General features: G+C 40.5%; 2 protein-coding genes and 1 long non-coding RNA gene across 3 annotated transcripts; 1 reads left to right on the forward strand and 2 right to left on the reverse strand.

Moving 5' to 3' along the window:
- Positions 1-1240: 1240 nt before the first annotated feature.
- LOC144714856 (putative prolyl 4-hydroxylase 3) lies at positions 1241-5112 on the forward strand. The gene is made up of 7 exons (XM_078589646.1): positions 1241-1561; positions 1657-1738; positions 2497-2594; positions 2821-2918; positions 3804-3933; positions 4154-4344; positions 4838-5112. The coding sequence occupies exons 1-7, from the start codon at positions 1332-1334 to the stop codon at positions 4912-4914; spliced, it is 906 nt and encodes a 301-aa protein (XP_078445772.1). The 5' UTR covers positions 1241-1331; the 3' UTR covers positions 4915-5112.
- Positions 3163-3797, reverse strand: LOC144714857 (uncharacterized). The gene is made up of 2 exons (XR_013584477.1): positions 3538-3797; positions 3163-3450 (listed from the first exon to the last, which is right to left on the reverse strand). It is a non-coding gene; the product is annotated as an uncharacterized LOC144714857 (long non-coding RNA).
- On the reverse strand, positions 5031-19184 carry LOC144714855 (aconitate hydratase, cytoplasmic). The gene is made up of 20 exons (XM_078589644.1): positions 18734-19184; positions 18082-18189; positions 17833-17993; positions 17636-17728; positions 17126-17311; positions 16870-17031; positions 16161-16305; positions 15931-16073; positions 15798-15854; positions 15430-15509; positions 15242-15317; positions 14964-15149; positions 14810-14877; positions 14617-14735; positions 14410-14531; positions 13937-14035; positions 7716-8195; positions 6764-6862; positions 5924-6166; positions 5031-5253 (listed from the first exon to the last, which is right to left on the reverse strand). Exons 1-20 carry the CDS (start codon positions 18969-18971, stop codon positions 5179-5181), a joined length of 2940 nt encoding a protein of 979 aa, XP_078445770.1. The 5' UTR covers positions 18972-19184; the 3' UTR covers positions 5031-5178.
- Between the last annotated feature and the right edge of the window lie 4816 nt (positions 19185-24000).

Genomic DNA, 24000 nt, shown 5'->3' on the forward strand with positions numbered 1-24000 from the left:
AGCATGAAGAATATGATGGTTATTATGTGGGCTTTAAACCAATCACATTACCATGTCTCGTTTATGTTCGCTGAATTAAAATTTATTTATTATTATTATTCTCTGGTGATCTTTATAGTGAAGTCCTTAAATACACGCAATGGACAAGTGAATTTTGGTACAATCATCATACATAGATCCCCGGTCTTGAGACATGTTTTCTTAATGTTGTGTTATTCAAAGGATACTTGAGATGGACACTGAAATATCAGTATAGAATATCATTATCTAATCCCACTCATATGATCAATATGGTCAATCCTATAGCCATAACCTGGATACACTAAGCTTAGATAGTGGGTGCTCTTTAAGGAAGGAGTTTGCTGAATTGATACATATGTATCCATCTTCGGTATTATGCCCAACTATCAATCATCTATGATATTATATCATTTAACAGTATTTGAAGTGGTCCATATACCTGAGATACCAAAGACATGTATCTCTAAGTGTTAACAAAAACAATACCCTTGTCACTTGAAACTTTAAGAAGTAAGTTTGTCATCTCACTAAAAATACAAAAAATATGATTCATATGATCAGCATTGATAACAAAACTTTGTTACTTTGAGAAGGTTTACGTACCGATCTAGTCCTTTTGGGTTCATAGATATTTGTGATTGATACAGTTGCTAAGAGTAGTTCTCTCTCATAAAATGGTTCATTGCACCTGGAAGACAAACCTTTTTTTGTCGTTATACTCATTGTAATTAGTATGGTCTATTGAAAGTAAGGCCCATTAAGCTACATGAAGTATCCACACACAAGCTCCCAGATTAAAGAAAGAAAAAAATATTCTTTTACTTATAAGTTGAATGCACAGTAAAGCCCTCACAATATCTCCATTAAAAAAAGTAGTTTAAAACAGAATTTAATCAAGACTGAAATATTCAGGCTTATGTAATCAGTTCCAATAACTAACATTTCTTCAAAGAGGATGCCTTCCTTGCAAGCTTTGACTTTATCATACTACACGTCATCTAATTCTATCATCCCAACTCCTCCAATCACAGCAGAGATGAACAGAACCCAGATAATGACGTCATCCAATTCGGCCACGTGTCAGAACTGTTTCTGATTTCCCCGGTTTAACCCTTAATTAATACAGTCTTCTTCAGAAAAGTCAACGCAAAGACGATGGGCATTATAGTCTTTTCACCAACCCTTCTTCTTCTTCTTCTTCTTCTTCTTCTTCTTCTACTACTACTACTACGGAGTAGATCTTCTCGTGGAGAAGTTGAAGTTGAACAGAAGAGGAAGAACTGCGAGGAAGAAGAAGAGGGCGAGCAGCCATGGCGAAGGGACCAAAGCGAAGCGCTCGGGCTTATCCTGGGAAGAACTCCCCATCGCAATGGCCGCTGGTGTTCACTGTTCTTCTCGCCCTTTCCATCGTACTAATTGTTCTACTCTCCCTTGGGATCTTCTCCCTGCCCATCTCCAGCGATCCTTCCGAAGAAAGAGAGCTCATGGAGAGGGAAGTAGTGAAGACGCCGCACGAGACTAGGAAGAAGGTGACTCGTAGGTATGTTCATCTGCGTGAAATTGGGAATTTTCTGCGAAATTAGACGTCCGGATGATGGATCTGGGTTTTTTTTGTTGAATTTTTCGCTTGTGCAGCGATGGGTTGGGGGCGAGAGGGGATCAGTGGACGGAGGTCTTGTCCTGGGAGCCAAGGGCGTTTATCTATCACAATTTCCTGGTGCGAAAGTCGGTTTTTTTTTATTTTGATCGGATCGTTTTTACCCCTGATTGATTGGATCCTCTGGGAGTGATGATCTGGTTGATTAATATCATCTGAGTTTCCTAAGAGTTTTGCGTCTTAATCTTGATTGCCTTTATGATTCATACTAATAACTTCGAGCGCCGAATCCAGATGTAATGAACATGGGTTGATGTTATGTTCTACAAATAGATAGTATTTCCTTTACTGGCCTGGGAGCCACTGGAGTTTATCAATCATAATTTTGTGGGTCTGAAATTTCGATTATTTTTCTTTATCGGATCGTTTTTAACTCTTGTGGATTAAATTCCCTAACAGCGATGATCTCCTGTTAACTTTACTAAGGGTTGGGTCTTAATCTCTTGATTGTTCCCATCATTCATATTAATATACTGCATTGACCAATCTAGATGTAATAAACATGGGGTGATATTTTGTTGTGAAATAGGGAACGTTTCCAATTGAGATATGACCGATTCTTGTTTTCCGTTTTATTATCCTGATGGCCAAAGCCCAAAAGCTGAAAGATAAGCACGGATAAACCATCAAAGGGACACCATCTTGATTTTTTAATAAATTGGAACTGTAGACGATGTAAATTGGACAAACAATTACTACCGCACCACTTTTAATTTCGTTTCTCCTTTGTCTTTTAAGGATTATGTATCTCAAGATTATAAATTGATACGATTATGCTGAGATTTAATGAAATTACTATATCTTGCTTTCTCTTGTAGTCGAAGGAAGAATGCGAATATTTAATTCAGCTGGCAAAGCCTCATATGGAGAAGTCGATGGTCGTGGACAGCGATACAGGCAAAAGCAAAGATAGCAGGTCTGCATGAACACAATATTTTAGAAATTTTAATTTATTAACCCATTAAAATTGAACTCCTTTGTTGCGTTACTTTTCATAATGTCAGTAATTTTTTTCCCTAAATCTGTTCTCGGGGCATCGTGATTTTTCTCCAAAACATAATTGTTTTTGTCTCATTATCACAGTATCCTTTTGATGATATGTGCATTCGGTTGCTATAGCTTTCTTTTTGCAAACTTTGTAGGGTTCGCACAAGCTCAGGAACATTTCTTAAGAGGGGACAAGACAAAATGATACGTGCAATTGAGCAAAGAATTGCAGATTATACTTTCATTCCTGTGGGTAAGTATATCGTTCCTTTGTTTATATAGTTCTTATTTTTGTTGTCTTTACTTTCCCTTTGATGATCAATGTTTTAGATAATAAACTCAATAATCGTTACTTGTGCTCTCTTTTCTTGATATGAGCATCTTGGAAAAACTCTAACGTTTACGGGTCAGGGACAGGAGGGATCAGATCGCATCTAGTAGAAAGTTTTCATCGATTGGAGAACACAGATGTTATCGTCCGATCCAGTTGATCCGACTGATAATAACCCATCATTATTTTTTGAAGAAGAAGATGATAATGTTATGTTCCTATGTCACACCCCACTTCGTAACCAAGAGAGAAATTATATCGACCAACAAAAGACGAGGAAACTCCTCCATCACAAAAGAGGCGTTCAGGGTTCCGTGGGCACACAGTCTCCCGTGGCGCGTGTGAGACAAGAGGAGGGATAGAGGTAGTGAGAAGGGGAGATGGAGAGAGAGAAGAGCTTCTTCCAAGCAGGAGACAACAGCTCGCCGGAGAGATGTCCTGCTTGGGCGAGACCCTGAAGATGCGGCGCTGGTCGATTAGGTCACAGGAAAAGGGGTGAGAAGTAGGAAGGACTCGGGATGAGATGAGGGAAATAACATACCATCAAGTTACTCGCTGCTTTCTTTACTCTTTGATAGGCTACTTATACCCTTCTTCCCCCGTCTCCTTTGGTACACCTGACGGTGAACCATATCAGATAACCGATCATAATCCGAATTGCCAAACTCATTTTCGATCATCAAAATTGCTTGATCACTATCCAATCCAAATTTTCTTTGGGTTTAGACCAGATACCGACCTTATTTTTATTATTATAAAAATCATTTTCCCTTGCGTAAATTAATAGTATTTACAATCTGCTCACAGAACACGGCGAGGGTCTTCAAATCTTGCATTACGAAATCGGTCAGAAATACGAGCCGCATTTCGACTATTTCCTGGACGAATACAACACCCAGAACGGCGGTCAACGCATGGCTACTCTCCTCATGTACTTGTGAGTACCTACCCGTCCCTTCTAAAAAATATTTATTCATAGGGCAGAGAAAGGTGTTGATTGACTTGAAGTTGCAGAGAAAGTGCATGACATTAAATAAAAATAGAAATCAATTCAGAAGGGCGTCTCTGATCAAATTTACCCATCACTAACCATTTAATAATAAAGATTAGTGATTTCTGTCTTTTATTTCTGACTTTTTGACCCATTTTTGGTAAAGATCCGATGTTGAAGAAGGCGGGGAGACTATCTTTCCCTCAGTGCCAGCAGCCAATGCCAGCTTGAGAGCTGACTACGGTCAGCTGTCTGAATGCGGTAAGACTGGGCTGGCTGTGCGGCCCAGCATGGGAGACGCGCTTCTCTTCTGGAGCATGAAGCCCGACGCCTCTCTCGACCCATTAAGCCTTCACGGTAAGGTGTACGATCATCGGCGATGGGACTGTTAGACGATTCGGGACAGTTTTTGTCTTGTCCCACGTCCCAATTCTTTGGGTCGTCCAAAACTGTCCCCTCATCTACCCTAAACCAAAGAACTGTCCCATTTGGGGAACAGGCACGCCCCGGACAGAACGGCTTGTTCATCTGGGACGGTTCCGGATGGGACGGAAAAATGATAGAAGTTCTGAATCATAGAAGTTCTAAAATTTGCGGAAAAAGAAAATCATAGAATGGAATTTTAGTACAGTTGTCCCCATCCAACACCAACGAACAGGATGATTATATCCCCGGAATTTTAGTAAATCCTGTAATAAAAAATTCCGGGGACATCCTGTACATCTTTTTTTGTCCAAGGTCAAAAAACGGTGTGAATGAAAATTAATATAATAAAAAATTTACAATTCTTTATATTCTCTCCAAGTTTTATTAATTTTAATCAGGTTTTTTGTTCCTTACTTTTTTGCAGGAGGCTGCCCGGTGGTCAAAGGAAACAAGTGGTCTTCCACCAAGTGGATGCGCGCGCATGAATTCAAGACTGATTAACTGACGTCAGCATCTTGATGCGTTGACTACCATGGCGTTGACCTTGCAGCAGACAAATCGATAGAGAAAAGATATTACCCAGTTTTTTCTTTTTTTTTAAAGCGGAGGTCAAGGAGTGAAGGTGGAAATTATTCGCTGCCACTGGGAAAGATAAAATAAAATTTTCGTCCGGTAAGTATCTTTTTATTTCCATGATCATCGCTGGATAGATCAGATCTTTCCTTTCTCTTTCTTTTCGTCCTTTTCGTCTCGATCCGGTCGACTTTAGCTGTCGGCTTTGATCAGATTCCGGATGACATAGGGTAGAATCCCGCCGTTGTTGAAGTACGCCAGTTCCACCTGCAAGAGACGTGTATCAGTCAGTATGTAAGGTTCGGGACGGACAACGGACGGAACGGATGTAGAACACTTGATAATTAGGCTCCTGGGCAGACTTAACGGACTTCCATTCAAGCACCCGTGCTGGTGCTTGAATGGAAAAATCTATATTGATATATTAAATATATAAAATGGGTTTTTTTCATCTGGGACGAGGGCCGGGAACAAAATTTGTCCCGGGAGGACTGGATGGGTCGAAAAACCGTCCCGGTATGATTGGACGGGACGGTTTTTTTATCGTTGGACGAAAAACCGTCCCGTCCTTCGTCCCTGAACTTACTCTGGACGTAGGACTTTACGAAATTCATCCCCTCCCATCCATCGTCCACGTCCGGGACGATCCGGAGCTATAACTGGGACCTGGGAACAGAACGAAATCCAGTGTGGGATTTTGTACTGTTTTCGTGCTGAGGTCAGGATGATGGCCTGTTCTGTCCATCATCCGTCCACGAGCCTTGGTTGTTAGCCTAGAGTAAATCACCAGCACCCGATGACAAAACAGATCGGGACAGAAAGCACGAAGGCTTCCATCCTGTTTGGAGGTCAAGACAGTGACTGATGACGGTAAGGGATGGGACGGATGATGGACAGTCATCCGTCATGGAGATCTGGATGGACGATGAAGGCTCACCTCTGTGTCAAATCGGACGGTGCAGGTGAAGGATTTGCCGGTGTTGGCGGAGACGGTGATGTCCTGACCTGGCCGGATGTCAGCCACGTCGCTGGGAAGGTTGATGGTGAATCGCTCGTGGCCGGTGAGGCCGAGAGTCTCGGCGTCTTCACCAGCCTTGAAGCAGAGCGGGATGATCCCCATCCCCACCAGATTGCTACGGTGGATTCTCTCAAAGCTCTTTGCGATCACTGCCTTCACACCCTACCAACCCAAAAAAATCTCAAAAATTGGGATAATTTTCCATTAAGGGTACAATAGTAAGATATATAGGACAGCCTTTTCATTTAAGGGTTCTTGCCTTTTCATTTAAGGATCTATTTAAATTTTAAAAGATTTAAATATGTTGAGATATGGCATACTGCATTGAGAAATGGAAAAGCACACCCATTGGTGAGATACACATTAGACAAATAAAGAGTTATTAAATCTTTTTGTTTTTCAGAAATATTCGCTCATAGTAAAAACTTAAAATAGGCCAATAAAGAATTATTAACAGACTAGAAATTTTCAAGATTTTTGTTCTTTGGCAGTATCTGACCCATCGTTGAAATTTAAAGGGACAAATTCAGTTATTAACATTTAAATTAGAGAAATAAAGAATTATTAGGGTTTTGATTTCAGCAGTGTTTTTCCCATGAGAGGAATTTAAAATAGAAAATAAAAGAAATAAATAGGGTACTCCACCAGGGATTTTTTTTAAAATATAATTATTATGAATTTTGTTGCTTCAGCAGTAGGACCACGAAATCTTTCGAATATATTGATATAATCATAGGAATATGAAGCTTCATCACATACCAGAAGCATAGGTCCTTTGGCAGCCCAGTCCCGGGAGCTGCCACTTCCATACTCGGCCCCCGCCAGGATGATCGTGTCATGGCCCTCGCTTTTATATTTCTGTCATATAAGAACCCAGAAAATTATTTTAGTTCCATACTTTGCAAAAGCATACACATCAAAAACTAATCTCAAATAGTTTTTGCAGTAATTGACAAGCAGCCATATTCGACAAAAATAGGAAAAACAGAGCAAAACACTTCACTGGATAACATTTCTCAGAGCTTCTCCACGGATGAAATATTCACAAAAAAAATTCTCCCACAGTTTGTTCAGAAACGCCACAGCGACACAAACTTCCAAATTCTCCCCCAGATACTGACAAAAACTTCCAAATTCGGAGAAAAGATAAAAAATCATAATGAAAAACTCACTCTGGGGGTAATCAAACACATAAAGGTGGCTCCCAGAGGCAATATTCGAATTAAAAACAACCAAAATTTCTCAACCGAATTTTCCAGAAATGTAGGGAACTCTTTGCACAAAGTTCTATATTCGAAAATGAAAAAAATTTAAAACTCACCATGGCGCATCAAACACAGATTTTTCTCATAGTTAAATTTTCCAAAAAACGACAACCAGGAAATTCTCAATCGGAGGTTTCAAAAGGGAGGGAACTCTACAATGCCCCCAAAATAAAACAAAATTCCATAATCGAAAGAGATAAAAAGGTAAAAAAAAGAGCTTTAAATGGAATAGATGAAATGGTAAAAAGGGCAAAACTCACCATGGCTGCACCAAGCAGAGGAACTATTCAAAAAAAATACCAAAAAGAAATTCTCGACTGTATTTTGTAAAAACACGGTTTTGGAAAAAAATTTCTTGTCGCCCGGATAAAGACACTAATCTCCACATCTGGAAAATAAAACCAAAAAAGCAAAAAAAACTAAAAATAAAACAGCGTTAAACTCACCATTGCAGCATCAAACACAGAGAGTTTCTCCCCCGATGGAATGTGGATCGTCTGGGGTCCAACCTCTCCTTTCAAAAACTTATTCACCAGCCGGATATTGGCAAAAGTGCCCCTCGCCATGATCTCATCATTGCCACGTCGGCTGCCATAGGAATTGAAGTCCTTCCGGTCAACACCCCGGTCAAGAAGATACTTGGCAGCGGGGCTATCCTTATGTATGCTCCCGGCTGGCGAGATGTGGTCGGTGGTGATGCTGTCCCCAAAGTTGAGCAGGCAGTAGGCGTCTTTAACGCTGTGCGGCCCAGGTGGCGACATCGTCATCCCCTTGAAGTATGGTGGCTCGTGGATGTACGTTGACTGTGGATCCCACGAGTAGAGTTTGCTGCTGGGCACGGATAGCTCATTCCACATTGGGTTTCCTTCAGTGATCGCCGTGTAAGTGCTCTTGAACATCTCAGGGAGAACGCTCGATTCCACCACCTGAAGAATATTCAAATTAAAATTGTTGACATTATTGTCTCCTTTCCTTTTCTTTTCTTCTTTCTATTATTAGCTCCTTTCTATTATTAGCCCATTAAGGGCCCTTTCTATTATTAGCCCATTAGGGCTCCCTATAAAACCCCTTGTAATCTCTTTGTTTGAGTATCAAGAATTGTTCTTTCTTCTTGTCTTCATGGTATCAGAGCCCTAACCCTAACCCTAATCCGGGTTCCTGGGCTCGACCGTAGCTCCGATCTCTGGCGTTTCTACATTCGCCACGATCTTGAGCTCCTTCTCCTTCCGGTTGGCTACCTGCTCCTGGCGGCGCAGCTTCTTTCCGGCCACATTTCCGGCTTCCCGCACCGCGCTCCCTCCTCGGCTTTGCTTCTCTCTCGGCAGCGTACGCTTCCCTCTCGACCGCGCGCTCTCCTCTCGGTCGCGGCCGCGCTCCCTCCTCGGCTTTGCTTCTCTCTCGGCAGCGTACGCTTCCCTCTCGACCGCGCGCTCTCCTCTCGGTCGCGGCCGCGCTCCCTCCTCGACTCTTCAGCCGCGCACGCAGCCAATAGCCGCGGGCGTTCCTGCAGCCGTGTGCTCCTCGTGCGACACTTCATTCTGTGATCAAGATGACGGAGCCTGTATCGGTTTCCGGTGTGACGCCAGCATCGACGCCACCCAGTGTGGGTCAAACGTCAAATGCTTCGGAGGCACCTCTTGAGTCGGGGAATTGGTCGGCTTCACCTGGACCGTTTTCTCTGCCTCGGATGCCTCCAGATGGGATGTTCACCGGCTTTAACCTTCTTCAGTGGCAGCAATATGTCCAGATTACTCTCAAGGGACGACTGATGCGTCATTTACTTGAAGAAGGGCCTTCCAAGACAGACTCCAAGTACTATGACTGGCTAGACGTTGAAGGGGTGGTCCATCGATGGCTTTTGGATAGTATTTCACCGAGTATCAAGGGTGAATTTCTGTCTCTTGAGTCTGCCCGGGCCGTGTGGGAAGCGGCCCTTGACAGCCACTCCAAGAAAAATAATATTGCCACACTGTATGAGCTAGTGCATCGGGCCGCCAATCTGCGTCAAGGAGACAGGACGATCATGGAGTACAGCACAGAACTCATTTCTCTGTGGAATGAGATTGATCACTACATGCCTCCGGACCTCGCCGGTGGATCACAAGTACACTCTTCAACCGGTTTTTCAGTTCCTTATAGGACTTAACCCGGAATATGAAGCGATGCACGGGCTCAGCTTATACACCGGGAGAAAGAGCTTTCCTTCAAGGATGCGCCGCAGCGCGAATTGAAGAATCTCGCTTTCAGCAGTCCCAGACCCGGCTTCTGCACTTGTAGCACATTCGTCTTCCTCCACGCGCGCTCTCGGTGCGACCACATCGACTGGAGCAGGAGCTTCGCCTCGTGGTCCATCTACTCGACTGAGGAATCCTCCAAAGGTGATCCTTCCCTTTTCTGCAATTACTGCAAAGCGGGTCACTCCAAGGAGACGTGCTTTAAGCTTCAACGGAAGCGAACAACAGAGCAATCTCGCTATGGTTGCACCTTCTGTCAACCAAGTACCGATGCCTGGTCAAGTGCCTCTGTCCGATGGTCTTCTTCCAAGTGGAGCGTCTTCGGCGAGTGCTTCTCTTCCCGGCTTTACACCTGAAGAAGTGGAACGTCTTCGGCGATTGCTTGACCCTCCAGTCGTGGGCTCGTGCTCTCTAGCTAACGCGGGTATGTCCACCATTCCTTCTCCTCCTTCACCATCTCCGTCGTCATCATCATCCACTTGGCTTCTTGACTCTGGTGCCACTGCCCACATGACACCCAATCCTAGAGCTTTTGTGACCTATGAACCCGTTTCCGGCTCCTCCAAAGTTAAAACAGCTTCCGGTGATCTTCTCACTGTGGCTGGGATTGGTCGTGTGTCTCTCTCTCCTTCGATGAACCTCACTAAAGTCCTTCATGTTCCACGGCTTGCTCATCATCTTCTTTCTTTATCCCGCCTTGTTCGTAATCTGAACCAAGATCTTACATTCACTCCTAATACCTGTTTTTATCGTGATAAGGTGTCGGGGAGGACGATTTCCATTGCTGAGGAGCATGAGGGTCTCTACCTTGTTCGATCTCCCTTGTCTCCCCTCGCTGTTGCTGCCGCTGCAGTTCCCCTTTCGGCGTCTCATGAGCGTTTGTGGCTTCTCCATCGACGCCTTGGCCATCCATCCTTTGCTACTCTTTATCGTTTATTTCCAAAACTTTTCCAAGGTCACTCTGTGGACCGCTTTGTTTGTGATGCTTGTCGAATTGCTAAACATCATCGTACTACGTATCCTATTTCTTCTTCCCATTTGACGACTCCTTTTGCTCTCGTTCACACCGACGTGTGGGGACCCTCCCCTGTTCATAGCACGTCCGGTGCTCGGTGGTTATGTATATTCATTGATGACGCTACTCGTTTCACGTGGGCCTATCTCTTGAAAAATAAATCAGAGATCTCCCTTGTTATTCCTCAGTTCTACTCTCTCATTCAAACTCAATTCTGCACTTCTATTCGTCGCTTCCGCTCTGACAATGCCCAAGACTATGTCAATTCCACATTAAGTACTTTCTTCCAAGAAAAAGGCATCATCCATGAAACCACATGTCCTTACACCCCCCAGCAAAATGGAGTTGCAGAACGAAAATTTCGTCACATTTTTGAAATGGCTCAGAGCCTCTTATTTCACATGCATGTGCCAAAGTATTTTTGGGCTGAAGCTGTCCTAACTGCCATTCATCTTCTCAACCGTCTTCCGTCTCGACTTAACTACTACTCCCATTGATTGTCTCCAGCATTCCTTCCCCAACATTTCTCTCCGAACCAATCTTACCCCTCGTGTCTTTGGGTGCGTTTGCTTTGCTCCTAACCACCATCTTGGTCGTGACAAGCTTGATCCTCGGGCCATCCAATGTGTCTTCGTCGGCTATGCTTCTACTCAAAAGGGTTATCGATGTTATCATCCACCCTCTCGTCGATTTATTGTCACCAAGGATGCTACCTTTGACGAATTCACTCCAGATACCCTCTTCTTCTCCACCTTCTCCTTCTTTACCACCTCAATCAGATCCCCTTGAATTTCTTATTCTTCCTAACTCATCTCCTCGTCACCAGTCCCAAGTCCTTCCTTGCCTGTTCCTCTCGAAGAGCCTCCATCTGATATTCCCATGAACACCTTGTCCTCTGATCCTCTGCCTGCACCAATCCCAAATCCACCTGTCCTTACTAAAGATCCATCCTCTGCTTCATCGAACCCTCCTGCAGAGTCCCCATCGGATCCCTCTATCCCACTATGTTGTGCCCCTTTACCTATACGCGTTGCCAGAAAACGCCATGGTATCACTCTTGCTCGTCGCAAGCCTCGTGTTCCTCCTACCCCTGAAGTTCCCTCATCCTCCTCATCCACTCCTCTTGAAAATCCTTCATTAGCACTTGTGTCTTGCCCTCATCCTTCTCCATTGTATCCATTAGCCGCATCCATCTCATCTCATCGTCTTTCCCCATCCTACCACGCTCTTCTCACCTCCCTTGACACTATCTCCCTTCCAAAGACGGTGGACGTAGCCCTCTCTCTTCCTCATTGGCGTCGGGCAATGGAGGAGGAGCTACAAGCACTTGCCCTAAATGACACATGGGATCTGGTTCCACTACCGCCGGGCAAGCACTTGGTTGGCAGTCGTTGGGTTTATGCTGTAAAGCACAATTCCGACGGCTCTATTGAAAGGCACAAGGCACGTGTTGTGCCGTAAGGGTTCACCCAACAGTATGGCATTGATTATCAGGAAACGTTTGCCCCTGTGGCCAAGATGAACACTGTCCGGACTCTCTTGGCTCTTGCCGCCGATCGGGGCTGGATATTGCAGCAATATGATGTCAAGAATGCTTTTCTTCATGGTGATTTGACTGAGGAGATCTATATGGCCTTACCTCCGGGATATGCCTCCTTAGTGCCGTCTACTCCGAGTTCAGTTGTTTGTCGCCTGAAGAAAGCGCTGTACGGTTTGAAGCAATCTCCTCGTGCTTGGTTTGGCCGTTTCACCAAGGCCATGAAGAACCGGGGATACCGTCAGTGTAATGGAGATCACACGCTTTTCTACCGTCATTCCACGTCCGGGGGAGTGGCTATTCTTCTCGTGTACGTGGATGACATTATCATCACGGGTGATGATACGGAGTCCATTACTCAGCTGGCTATGTCTCTGTCGTCGGACTTTGCCATACGTCATCTTGGCCCATTACGATATTTTCTTGGTATTGAGGTGGCTTATTCTTCGAGTGGGATTTTCATCTGTCAGCGGAAATATACAGTGGATCTTCTTTGCGAGCTGGGAAAGGAAGACTCCAAGCCTATTTCGACACCGATTGATGTGAGTCATCGACTTGGTGCGGATGAGAATGAAGATCCGACTGAGCCCGGACAATATCGAAGACTTGTGGGCAAACTGCTCTATCTCACCCACACCCGTCCCGACATTGCATATATAGTGGGTGTTCTAAGTCAGTTTATGCAGAACCCTCGAATGAGTCATCTTCATGCTGCCCATCGCCTCCTCCGTTTCTTGAAGGGCACCATTGGCCGTGGATTAATGTTTCGTCGTCACAGTGGTCTGCGTCTAGAAGTCTACACTGATGCCGATTATGCAGGATCTGTGGTTGATCGTCGGTCGACCTCTGGGTACTGCACCTTCTTGAGAGGCAATCTTATTACTTAGAGGAGTAAGAAACAGAAAGTGGTCTCTCGATCAAGTGCTGAAGCGGAGTTCCGTGCCCTTGCGCATGGTCTTTGTGATGCACTTTGGATTACCCAACTGCTTCGTGAACTAAGGTGTCCGGTTTCTTCCCCTGTTCAGCTGTTCTGTGACAACAAATCGGCTATCAGCATTGCTCATGATCCCGTCCAGCATGATCGTACAAAACACATTGAGATCGATCGACATTTCATTAAAGAGAAGCTTGAGTCGGGAAATTTCTGCACGCCATATGTTCCGTCAGCTGAACAGCTTGCAGACATCTTCACCAAAGGGCTTCATGCCCCTCGGTTTGAGGAGCTCTGTTCCAAGCTGGGTGTGGAAAACATCCACGCTCCAGCTTGAGGGGGAGTGTTGACATTATTGTCTCCTTTCCTTTTCTTTTTTTCTTTCTATTATTAGCTCCTTTCTATTATTAGCCCATTAAGGGCCCTTTCTATTATTAGCCCATTAAGGCTCCCTATAAAACCCCTTGTAATCTCTTTGTTTGAGTATCAAGAATTGTTCTTTCTTCTTGTCTTCAAAAATTAATGATAAAACGAAGTCTTCTATAAATTTAAACTGTAAAGAACGCGCCTCTTAATGATTAAAATTGTTATCTATCAATTTAAAACGAAGACACCACCTCCTCAATATTTATCAACTAATGAAAAAAATGTTGTCCATCAATTTATAGCGGGAAAAACCCATCTCATCAAAATGACGATTAATCAACAAAATGTAACCTACAGATTTAAAAGTTTAAAGATATACCTCATACTGAATTTAGAGATCAATTAATAAATGTTATCAACTAAAAAGTAAAAAAGTCCCGCCGCCTTATTATTTATTTCATAAACGATAAATGAATAATATATTAGCAATTAAAAAGAAAAAAACCCACCTTGATCTCTAGCAAACAATGAAGAAAAAGATTGTTGAAAAAAATATTATTCAATTAAAATGTAAAACAACCTACCTCCTTGATCTCCTCGGTTGACGGCCATATGTCCTGGAAGTAGACTTTCTTCCCGTCTTTACTGATCCCAATAGGCTCCATCTCAAAATCAATATCAACCTGAGTCACAGTCAAAGAGACGGGAAATGAATCAAGTATTTTTTGTAAAATGGAAAATTTCTTAGACGAGCAATTTCATTTCAGTACAAAATCTTCCAAAAAATAAAGCATTTACAGTAAAGAGAAATAGAATCAACCAAATATTTGGCTTAATTGATAGACATGCTACTAGATAAATCTTACTCTCTATTGTATAGTGATTTCAAATGTGGCTATATCAAATTATATATTATTTATTCAAGGATCATAATTCCAAAACAAAAATAAAGAACTTTTATCATAAATAAGAATATTAAAACTAATTTTAGCGTCAAAGATAATCAAAAATCTAAATTTCTAATTTTGACGGGCCATAGTTGTCTTTTGATACGTACGGTGCCGGCAAGAGCATATGCCACCACAAGCGGGGGTGAAGCAAGGTAGTTAGCCCTGGTCAGCGGATGGACGCGGCCCTCAAAGTTTCTATTCCCTGATAGCACAGCAGCAGCAACAACATCTGCAAAAGAAACGATAATAAGCCATGAAGTGTGTTTTGTCATCAAGAATCAGTAAAAATAATAAATTATAGATAATGAAATCACCGTTTTCGGAAATCGCGGCTGCCACTGACTCATCAATGTCTCCCGAGTTTCCAATGCACGTTGTGCATCCATATCCCACAATGTTAAACCCAAGCTTGTTTAGATACTTCTGCAGTCCACTGCCATTAGGAACACATAACAAGTTAGTCATCGTTTTGGCGCAACTGTTATAGCTATCCCGCGTTCTTCATACCTCTTCTCCAAGTACTTGGTTACAACTCCTGAACCAGGAGCCAGACTTGTCTTGATCCACGGTTTCACCTGTTAAGAAGGACATTAATATTTTAAAAATAAAATAAAATAAACCAAAAATTATAAAGGACTACTATGATGGAATTTTTTCTTACCTCGAGACCCAGCTCACACGCTTTCTTCGCCACCAAAGCAGCGCCCAACATCACGCTAGGGTTAGACGTGTTTGTGCAGCTAGTGATTGCTGCAATCACGACATCCCCATGTTTGATTTGCGCCGGGGTTCCATGGAACGAAAAGTCAACCACTTTACTATGAGATTCTTTGGGAACAGCAAATCCCTGAAAATACAATTAAAGATGATTTTCTTCTTCTTAAAAATTGGACGCATATTAATTTTTAAACTGCATCGACAGAGATAGGGACAACAAACCTTGAACCCAACTTTGTTGTCCAAGCAAGAATGCCAGTCTGTCTTCATTTCCTTCAAAGAGACTCGATCGTGTGGTCTGACAAGATAATTTGGGTAAAAAAAAACAATTGAATAATATCAAGTTGCATTTTCGCATTAAAAGACAATTATGCTTCCATTTAAAACACATAAGTCATCCATCCTCTTACCTCTTAGGGCCAGACACGCAAGGCTCCACATCTTCAAGATTCAACTCCAGATAAGAAGAATACACTCTCTCGGGTTGAGGCTGGTTAGTGGATAAATTTCCAGTCAAAATTGTTAAATATAAAGAGAATATATCCAATCTCGCTAGATAATTGATAGGGATCTCAGGTAGGTCCCTATCAAGGATAATATTGGAGAGGTATATAAACAGAGATAGAAAAAGCCAAACGACAATAGAGCCAGAAAGGATTCTTGTCCGCCCTCCAAAGGGGAGGGTTACAAGTATTGAAAGATAAGAACATGACCGCTAAAAAACAACAATACCCCAAGAGGAATTGGGGATCCTGACGATAATCAACATTATTCTCACCTGGCTGTAGTCTACAAACATATTATTTGCCCTAAGATAAGCCTCTATCATAGCCACCTGAAATTGCACACAATCTGCATGATTAAAAAGTTCTTGGCGCTGATACCCAGTTCAACGCGTCTCTGTGTCTTACAGTTTCATCACTTCTCCCAGTTAACTTCAAGTACTGGAGAGTGACATGATCCACGGGGAAGAACCCCATCGTCGCACCATATTCAGGGGACATGTTGGCAATAGTAGCACGATCGGCGAGTGAGAGTCCACTCATCCCTGGGCCTGTGAATCAAATTAGATTTAGAACTGGAATCACAGGAGAAAATTTATAATGCAAAAAATTAAGGAAATATAATTTTCTTGGCTTACCATAAAATTCGACAAACTTTCCAACAACGCCATGCTTACGAAGCATCTGAGTAACAGTCAAAACTAAGTCTGTAGCGGTTACACCGTTCTTCAGTTTCCCTGCTAACTTGAATCCAACAACTCCAGGCAACACCATGCTCATTGGCTGGGTGGAATGAGATCGAGTTAATTTTAAAGTCATGTTCAACCTTGGTGTAGGTTTCTACCAAGGAAGGATCTTGGAAAAGAAAATTGATCATAGAAAGAGGAACTTCTCTATAAGAAAATGACAAAAACACCGATGGCAGAAGTTGGGCTTGCTAACATAATCAGATGTGAAATTTGTTATCAGTCCTCCTTAGGAAAGAGCAACAGGTATTTAAAGCGGAACTTTTCTAAAGCAACTGACAAAAATTCCCTGATTAGGTTTGGGGATCCTCTCACAATCACAGATGAATTTTATTGTTTCCCCTCCTTAGGGAAGGTTACAAGTATTTAATGAGAAACTACTCCAAAATTCTATGACAACAATGCACCAAACAGGGGCTGGACATCCTACCACAGTCATAGATGAAATTTATTTGGGTCACAAGCGAGGATAAAACCTGTTGCCATGACAGGAGGGGAGAACGTCAAGAAAAGTCCATTAATGATATTTTGAGCCCATAGTGAGATATTCAGGTAAATTAAAAAATGCTTAGAGGCAAAAAAAATCTACTTCGCTTGTTACCTGCCCAAGCATTGCAGCTTCTGCTTCAATGCCTCCAACACCCCAACCGGCAACACCTAAACCATCTATCATCGTTGTATGTGAATCAGTGCCAACAACACTATCAGGGTACAGCAGACCGTCTCTGTTGAACACAACGCGACCCAAATATTCCAAATTCACCTGGCAAAAACATTTAAGTAAAATCTCAAACCTCTAGAAATTTTGCGGAGGAAAGGAATGAAGTTATAAAAATAACGATTAAATTTTTGTGTACCTGATGAACAATACCAGATCCAGGGGGAACCACGAGCATATTTTTGAATGCCTTCGATCCCCACTTGAGGAAACCGAATCTCTCCTTGTTTCGCTCAAATTCGAGCTGCATGTTTGCTTGGACTGCATTTTCGGACCTTGCCACATCGACTTGCACTGAATGGTCAATTACGAGGTCCACAGGCACCTGCAACCATAAAAATAAATTAAGTCATCGAAAGATGATATAATACCCCTTTACAGCGCAATGATGAAACCAGTTATAAACAACCTAAAACTTAAATAACTGGAATAATTAAACATCTCAGAACTGATGTGGACAACAAATTTAACTTCCAACCAATATTATGTTTGTCATCAGCATCAGGTAATAATGGTATAACTGAAATTATTATAATTTCAACACGACGCCTTGTTAATTATTAATTAATAACTATACAGTTGCACAAGTCAAAAAGATCAGACAATAGCTGCTTTATAAGAAACCAAAACACGAACGACAATAACTGACCAGTGGATTGATCTTATCTGAATCACTGCCAAGCTTGTTCATGGCGTCTCGCATGCAGGCAAGGTCTACAACAGCTGGTACACCAGTAAAGTCCTGAAGCTCAGAAACAAGACCATGAAAGAATCATATTAATCACCCCCACGAACTAATATATTTTAGAAATCATTAAAATAAACATTCTTTCTTGAAATTTTAACCTGGAGGAGGACACGAGCAGGCTTGAAGGGGACCTCAACTTGCTTTGGAGCAGAATTCTCCCAATCGATGATCTTCTCCACATCCTTGCCCGTCACCTGGAACTCATCACAGTTCCTAATCGCAGACTCCAGCAGTATCCGTATAGAGTAGGGAAGTCTATCTGCAACATCAATTTTCATAAATCCTAAGACCTAGATTAACAAAAAGACAATGGATTGCACAAAAAAGCACAGAATCATGCGGCTGACCGATTCTGGGATCATCGAGGGCTGGAAGGCTGTAGTACTTTCCAAACTCGCCTCCAGCACCCGGCTTAGGAAGGGACGTCAGGATACTCTCATATGAGTTCTTCGTGGCTACGAAAAAAAAGGAGCTTAGATCCAAGAAACAAGGAAATGGAACCAAAAAAATTATCCCACAAAACAGTAACAAATGCGAAATTTCAATGCCTTTCTGCAAACTTATTCCTTAGCCTGAATTATTAACCATTTCACCTTTTTTTTCCGAGGAGCGTAGCTTATCATGAATCCACGGAGACAACGTAAAACATAAATATAAGCAACAAGGTATACATAAGAACAAAAAAACTTTCCCACAGAAAATAACAAAATCCGATGTTTCAATGGCATTCTGCCGAACCATTCCTTGAATATATCATTAACAATTCTCTTTTCTTGCGAGGAGCTTAGCCTATCAAGAATCCACCGAAACAACGCAAAAAAATTCTAATAAACTAGTAATGCATAGAAACAAAATAACTTTACAGATCAGAACAAAAAGCTATATTTCAATGCTTCCGTCTGCATCATTAACAATGTCTTCGGCCTTTACATTGCGACTAGCTAAGCTCATGACGAATCCACAGAAACAAAAAACAAAAACCAAAAGAAAAGTACAGACCTATGCTCGCGAATCGCCTCTCGAACCTCTCAACCACGGCGGCGGAAGAACGGACCAGAGCGCGATGACTCATAGGAGACCTCCAATCGCCGAAATGCCTAGCCGAGGAAGCACAAGGAGATGGCGAGGGCGGCGACCGCGGTGCATTCAGATTTGACACAGCCGCCATCGCCGAAACCGCCGAGGACGGGCCGAAGCGCGACGTGGAAGACCTCGCAGCAGCGAGCAGAAGCGCCATATCGATCAGCAGAGCTCCAACACTCGTTCTTCAACCAGAAACGGGATCCGCAGCAAGAAAAACGACGTCGCAAGCTTCACCAGAAGACGGATTACGCCATGGCCGACGATCTTGGAGAGATTCGCGATCTGCGAGAGCGCGTGGTCGGGCGGAAATGGAGGAAGAACTAGAGAGAGAAAGAGAGAAACGGATAGAGAGAGACGACGAAGGTCAGATTTTTAAATTCTCGCCGCCGGCATGGGAGACGACTTTTAAAATGTCGTCTACTTCCCTGGGCTGAGCTGGCAGAGAATTTTGAAATAAAAGTATTTTTATATTCGCAACCTTCATTAGTTTCTATTTTTCTAGTTTTTTTTTATTCCATTATGGGTATTCTAAAAAAAATCAGGCTTTTTAAAAAGTTTTTCTTTTATTCATGTTTGCTGGAAACTTGCGAGTCTTCTATTTAGTTTCTATTTTTCTCGATTTTTTATTCTCATATGGATCTCAGAAAAATTTTCAGGTATTTTTTGGAAAGTTTATTCTTTAATCCATGTTTGGTGGAAACTTGCCAGTCTCCTATTTTGATTTTGCTCCTTAGTTTCTATTTTTATCGATTTTTAATTCCTATATATTCAAGTTTTTTAGCAAGTTTCTTCTTTTATTCATGTTGGGTGGAAACTTACGAGTCTCCTATTTATATTTTGCTCGTTAGTTTCTATTTTTCTCAAATTTTTATTCCAATATGTATCTTTTAAAAAAATTCAGGTTTTTTTAGAAAGTTCCTTCTTTTATTCATGTTTGATGGAGACTTACGAGTCTCCTATTTTTGTTTTGAATTCGGCACTGACCGCTTTCTTATTCCTGAAATAATATTCGGCCAATTTTAGAAATCTGTTATTTCTGGTATTTCTCCTTGGAAAGCAGTAATTTCTGATATGTATTGGTGGAAAACATAATTATTTAATTATAAAATGAAAGAGCTTACACCATAATTACAGAGTTCTTTAGAGATGTGTAACTTCTGAAAATTATGGATATTCAGTAGAATTATTTAGAAATCAGTAATATTCAATCGTACAATTAAAGAGCGTAAACCATAGCTACATACTTCTTCAGGAATAGGTAATTTCTAAATCAATCAGTCATTTCTGAAATTTCTCCGTGGCGAGTAGAATTCTTTCGAAAACAGTAATATCTGAACTTTTCTCGGTGCAAAATATAGTATTTTTAATCATACAATCGTAGAGATTAAACGATTATTGTGTTTGACAAAACGATGACATGCATGTTCATAGGTAAGTGGAGTCAACCCATTTAGAAATCATTAGTTTCTGGAATTTCTACATAGAAAACAATTATTTCATCTTACAATGATTGATAGTAAAAGAATACAATTTGTTACAAGACCATTGTATTTTTGTAGTGTTAGCACTGCGCCTCTCTCCTCACTGGCAAATATAATATCTTCATATTATAGTGGAGTCAACCCATTTTAGAAATAAGTAGCGTGTGGAATTTATTTATGGAAAACATAGTTTATTAATCCTATTATTGAACAGATTAAAAAGGAAACAGTAATTAACATAATCATTGTATTCTCATATTTTAGTGGAGTTAGCACGGTGTCACTCTGTTTCAAAGCGAACATTCAACTGACGTTTTTTATATTAAATTTTTTAATTTGCTTCCAAATTGGGTTACGAGGCTTTACTCCGTTTTTGAGTAAATTATTATAATGATATTTTTCTTTGAGCAATGACAGAGCCAGAAATGTGCGGTAGGTTTGACATGAAATATCACCTCTTTTAACTTAGGACTGTGCATTAAATTCTTTGTGAAATTAGTATAAATTAGTCATTCCCGATGATTAATTAGAAACCGTAATTATTATCATTAAGATTACCAAAGAGCAATGTCTCAATGAGAGATTTGGTCTTGCTTCGTTTTTGTTTTATTATTTTATTTTTGTGATTAATCATTGTTGGTAGGTACAGTGGGTCCTCTCCCGCAAGGGCAGAAAATATCTCGCAAGGGAGCAGGATGAAAATATCTGAAACAAAACTCGAAAACAAAAATAAAGAAAATTAAACGTGAAAAACTAAAAAAACTTTACTGTACGTGCAACTTTAAAAAGTAAGGACATGTCAAGGTTTGTGGGACAAAAAACCATCTAAAATAAATTGAATAAGAAAATTGAAACCCAAACGGAGGACTGCTTTTATCCTTTTTTTGAAAAAAAAAAATCAAGAAAGAGCAGACTTTATAGAGGATAAAAACCTTCAGTTTAGGCAACTTTAAATTTTAATAAGCCCCCAGAACATGAAGCTCTCCTTGGTAGAAAACGGGCAGTAAGCCATACTTCAGGGAATTAGCTTTGGATATAACAGAAAAAAAATAGAAAAATATTTGGGCGACAAGATTGTGAATTCAATAAATTGGAGTGATGTACTGAAAGATTAGCACCAAATGATTTAGTTTCTTTAAATCGAAGTACAAGAGATCTGATCCCAGAGAAGGATTTTAGGTACCAATTATAGGAAAACTGCAATATCGATAATATGGGTATATATATATATATTACAAAATATGAAACTTCCTCATACGCCATTGTTTTCAATCCAAACAAGTTTTAGATGCTGATTTTGACATAAAGACATAAATAGAACAAAATCAAAATGCATAAAGGCATCATATTGTAGAGAAGTAATTGAATTAGCCAGTATGCTCCTTTTACATAGTAAAATAAATTGATTAAAATTTTCATGAGATTCAGATTAAAAATGTTTCTTCTAAAGAAAAGCCAAAATAGCAAGAATCCACCTAAATGAGAGCTCGTGAACACCACATTAAAGATTGTTTATAATTTTTTACTGCATAGAATGTTTAATTCTGTAATTCCCTAATGACCAAAATCTTCCGAAACAAAAAATTGGGTCCCAACTGAAATTTTAATTGCTTAATTTATAAAACATGATATAGATATGTAAAATTAAATTATGGGTGTTGGTATGGAAAAAAAAAATCTGAATTAAATAAATATTAATTAGATTTTTATTTTCAAATGCTGTAATTTTTTTTCAATAACTTCTAAACAGACGTAAAAATTTCAATCCTAATAACGAAATCAAATCCAAAAGAATCAGAGAATAAAACCATGTCTCATCAATTTGTGGATCATTTAAAGACATCAGCTTTCATTGGAGCATGCTCCACATATAAATAGGGTGTGGCAAGAAAATCAAACACAATTGTAGAATAGTTTCTCATGTCAAATTCCTAGCTGAAAACTTTAGTATATATACTCATGATATTTGAGGATGTACTCATGGTGATGTGACATTCTACTCCCAAGCCAAACATCAAAGTAGTATTTTAAGCTAATCATTTTCATCTTGGTCCATATTTGGATCCAAGCTTCTATCCGTTGGAATTTAAAATTACAAACAGCTATTATACTAAAGTTATGATAAAACTGAATGGCTTACTTCCCAAGAGGAACATTCAAGGTGTGACATAAAATATGATATAATTGGTGTTAAGAATAAACACTAATGTTGCTCTAGTAACTTTTTTTTTATTTCTAATAGATAAAATTCTATATTTAGGTTTTTTATATATTGAATTAAATTTCCAAACAATCAATTTTGAAATCTAGATAGAGAAAATAGACGAATTAACCTAGAGAGAGAAAGTGAAGAATTTGGGGGAAAAGTGAAATCTGACCCTAATTTAAAAATCTAAAATTGTAGAATTGTTCCAAATCTATTTAAAACTAAAGATTAAAAATCAGATCTCAAATCAAAAACAAATTGCAATGCTAATTTCATTCAAAACAACTTCTAGGGCATGTACATTTCGCCCATGCCAAGGCGTTTTAGAATCTCTCAAGAAGAAGTTCAAAATACAAATCAGAAACTTACAACTTTGAATGCAGAATCAAGATATGTCGACTTCCAAAGCAACTCATGTGTCCTTCCTGGCCAAATCCTTGGAGAGAGCTTTAAAAAGTGAATTTCACCTTTTTCCAGACCTCTATTTAAAGATCCAACCATATGGATCGTAGAGGGGTAAAAGAAAACATGCCCTCAAAATTTCAGCTCAATTGGACGTCTAGATCTCAAGATATCGCCATTTTACTGGTGTTTAATCTCAACCGTTGGATCTTATCTCTCTTCAAAATATCTCATAAAAATGGCCTTTTCTAATTGGTTGGCGCTATTTTTTCTCGTTTTCCCCCTTCTCGGATTGCCTTCTGACACATCGCTGTGTGCGTCCATCAAGCGCAATCATTGGCAATTGATGATTCATTCAAGTGGTTCACAAAGCGCCACTTCGCCCTCGTCAGCACCCCTTTAAAAAAAATAAAAATAAAACAAAGAATAAGGAGGTGAAGTTACCAATTTTTAAATTCACACGTCATCGATTTTCGCGTGCATTTAATGCACACAGCTAATCAAGTCCACGGACAAGGAATCTCTCCCTCTTTTCTTTCTTTTCTTTTTATTTAATAACTACACGTGAATCGATTGCCGCGTGCATTAAATGCATGCGGCAATTGATTGCACATACAAGAAAATTTCTGACTTTATAAATGCACGTGGAGATAGACTCTCTGAGTGCAAAAGACAACAACAATAAAACAAAAGTTTCCTTTTACCTTGTCGCGTGCCCCAGTTGCTTCTTCGAATTAATAATTTGCTCATTATGGCATTGTGCATTGCGATGCCATAATGAGCAAATAATATGCTCGTTCGATGTATCCAATCATTCGCCCGAATTTTTGGGCTAATGACGTAGATGCCACAAAAATTCAAAATAAAATCATTTAAAATGCTAAATAAATCATTAAAAAGTATTCTTTTAATTCTAAAATTCATTTCTTGGCTAAATCTTGGTCAAAAAATTATAAAAAATATGGAAAAATTCCAGAAAATTATGAAACCCTTACCAATACTTTAGCCAATTATTCTAAGCCCTATAAAAATATTTATTCAATACAAAGAGGTCAAATATTATGTAAAAAATACTTAAAATTTTAGAAAAAATA

This window comes from Wolffia australiana, chromosome 18 (assembly GCF_029677425.1).
Source record: "Wolffia australiana isolate 7733 chromosome 18, ASM2967742v1".
In the NCBI taxonomy this organism is placed as follows: Eukaryota; Viridiplantae; Streptophyta; class Magnoliopsida; order Alismatales; family Araceae; genus Wolffia; species Wolffia australiana.

Excerpts from the sequence above, each read along its gene's own strand:
- LOC144714855 (XM_078589644.1), bottom strand. The coding sequence starts at position 18,971 with ATGGCGCTTCTGCTCGCTGCTGCGAGGTCTTCCACGTCGCGCTTCGGC. Across the intron at positions 14,736-14,809 it reads ACCAAGTACTTGGAGAAGAG|TGGACTGCAGAAGTATCTAA; the intron begins GTATGAAGAACG and ends TCCTAATGGCAG. Across the intron at positions 5,254-5,923 it reads CCGTCCGATTTGACACAGAG|GTGGAACTGGCGTACTTCAA; the intron begins GTGAGCCTTCAT and ends CGTCTCTTGCAG.
- LOC144714856 (XM_078589646.1), top strand. The coding sequence starts at position 1,332 with ATGGCGAAGGGACCAAAGCGAAGCGCTCGGGCTTATCCTGGGAAGAAC. Across the intron at positions 1,562-1,656 it reads AGGAAGAAGGTGACTCGTAG|CGATGGGTTGGGGGCGAGAG; the intron begins GTATGTTCATCT and ends TCGCTTGTGCAG. Across the intron at positions 4,345-4,837 it reads CGACCCATTAAGCCTTCACG|GAGGCTGCCCGGTGGTCAAA; the intron begins GTAAGGTGTACG and ends ACTTTTTTGCAG.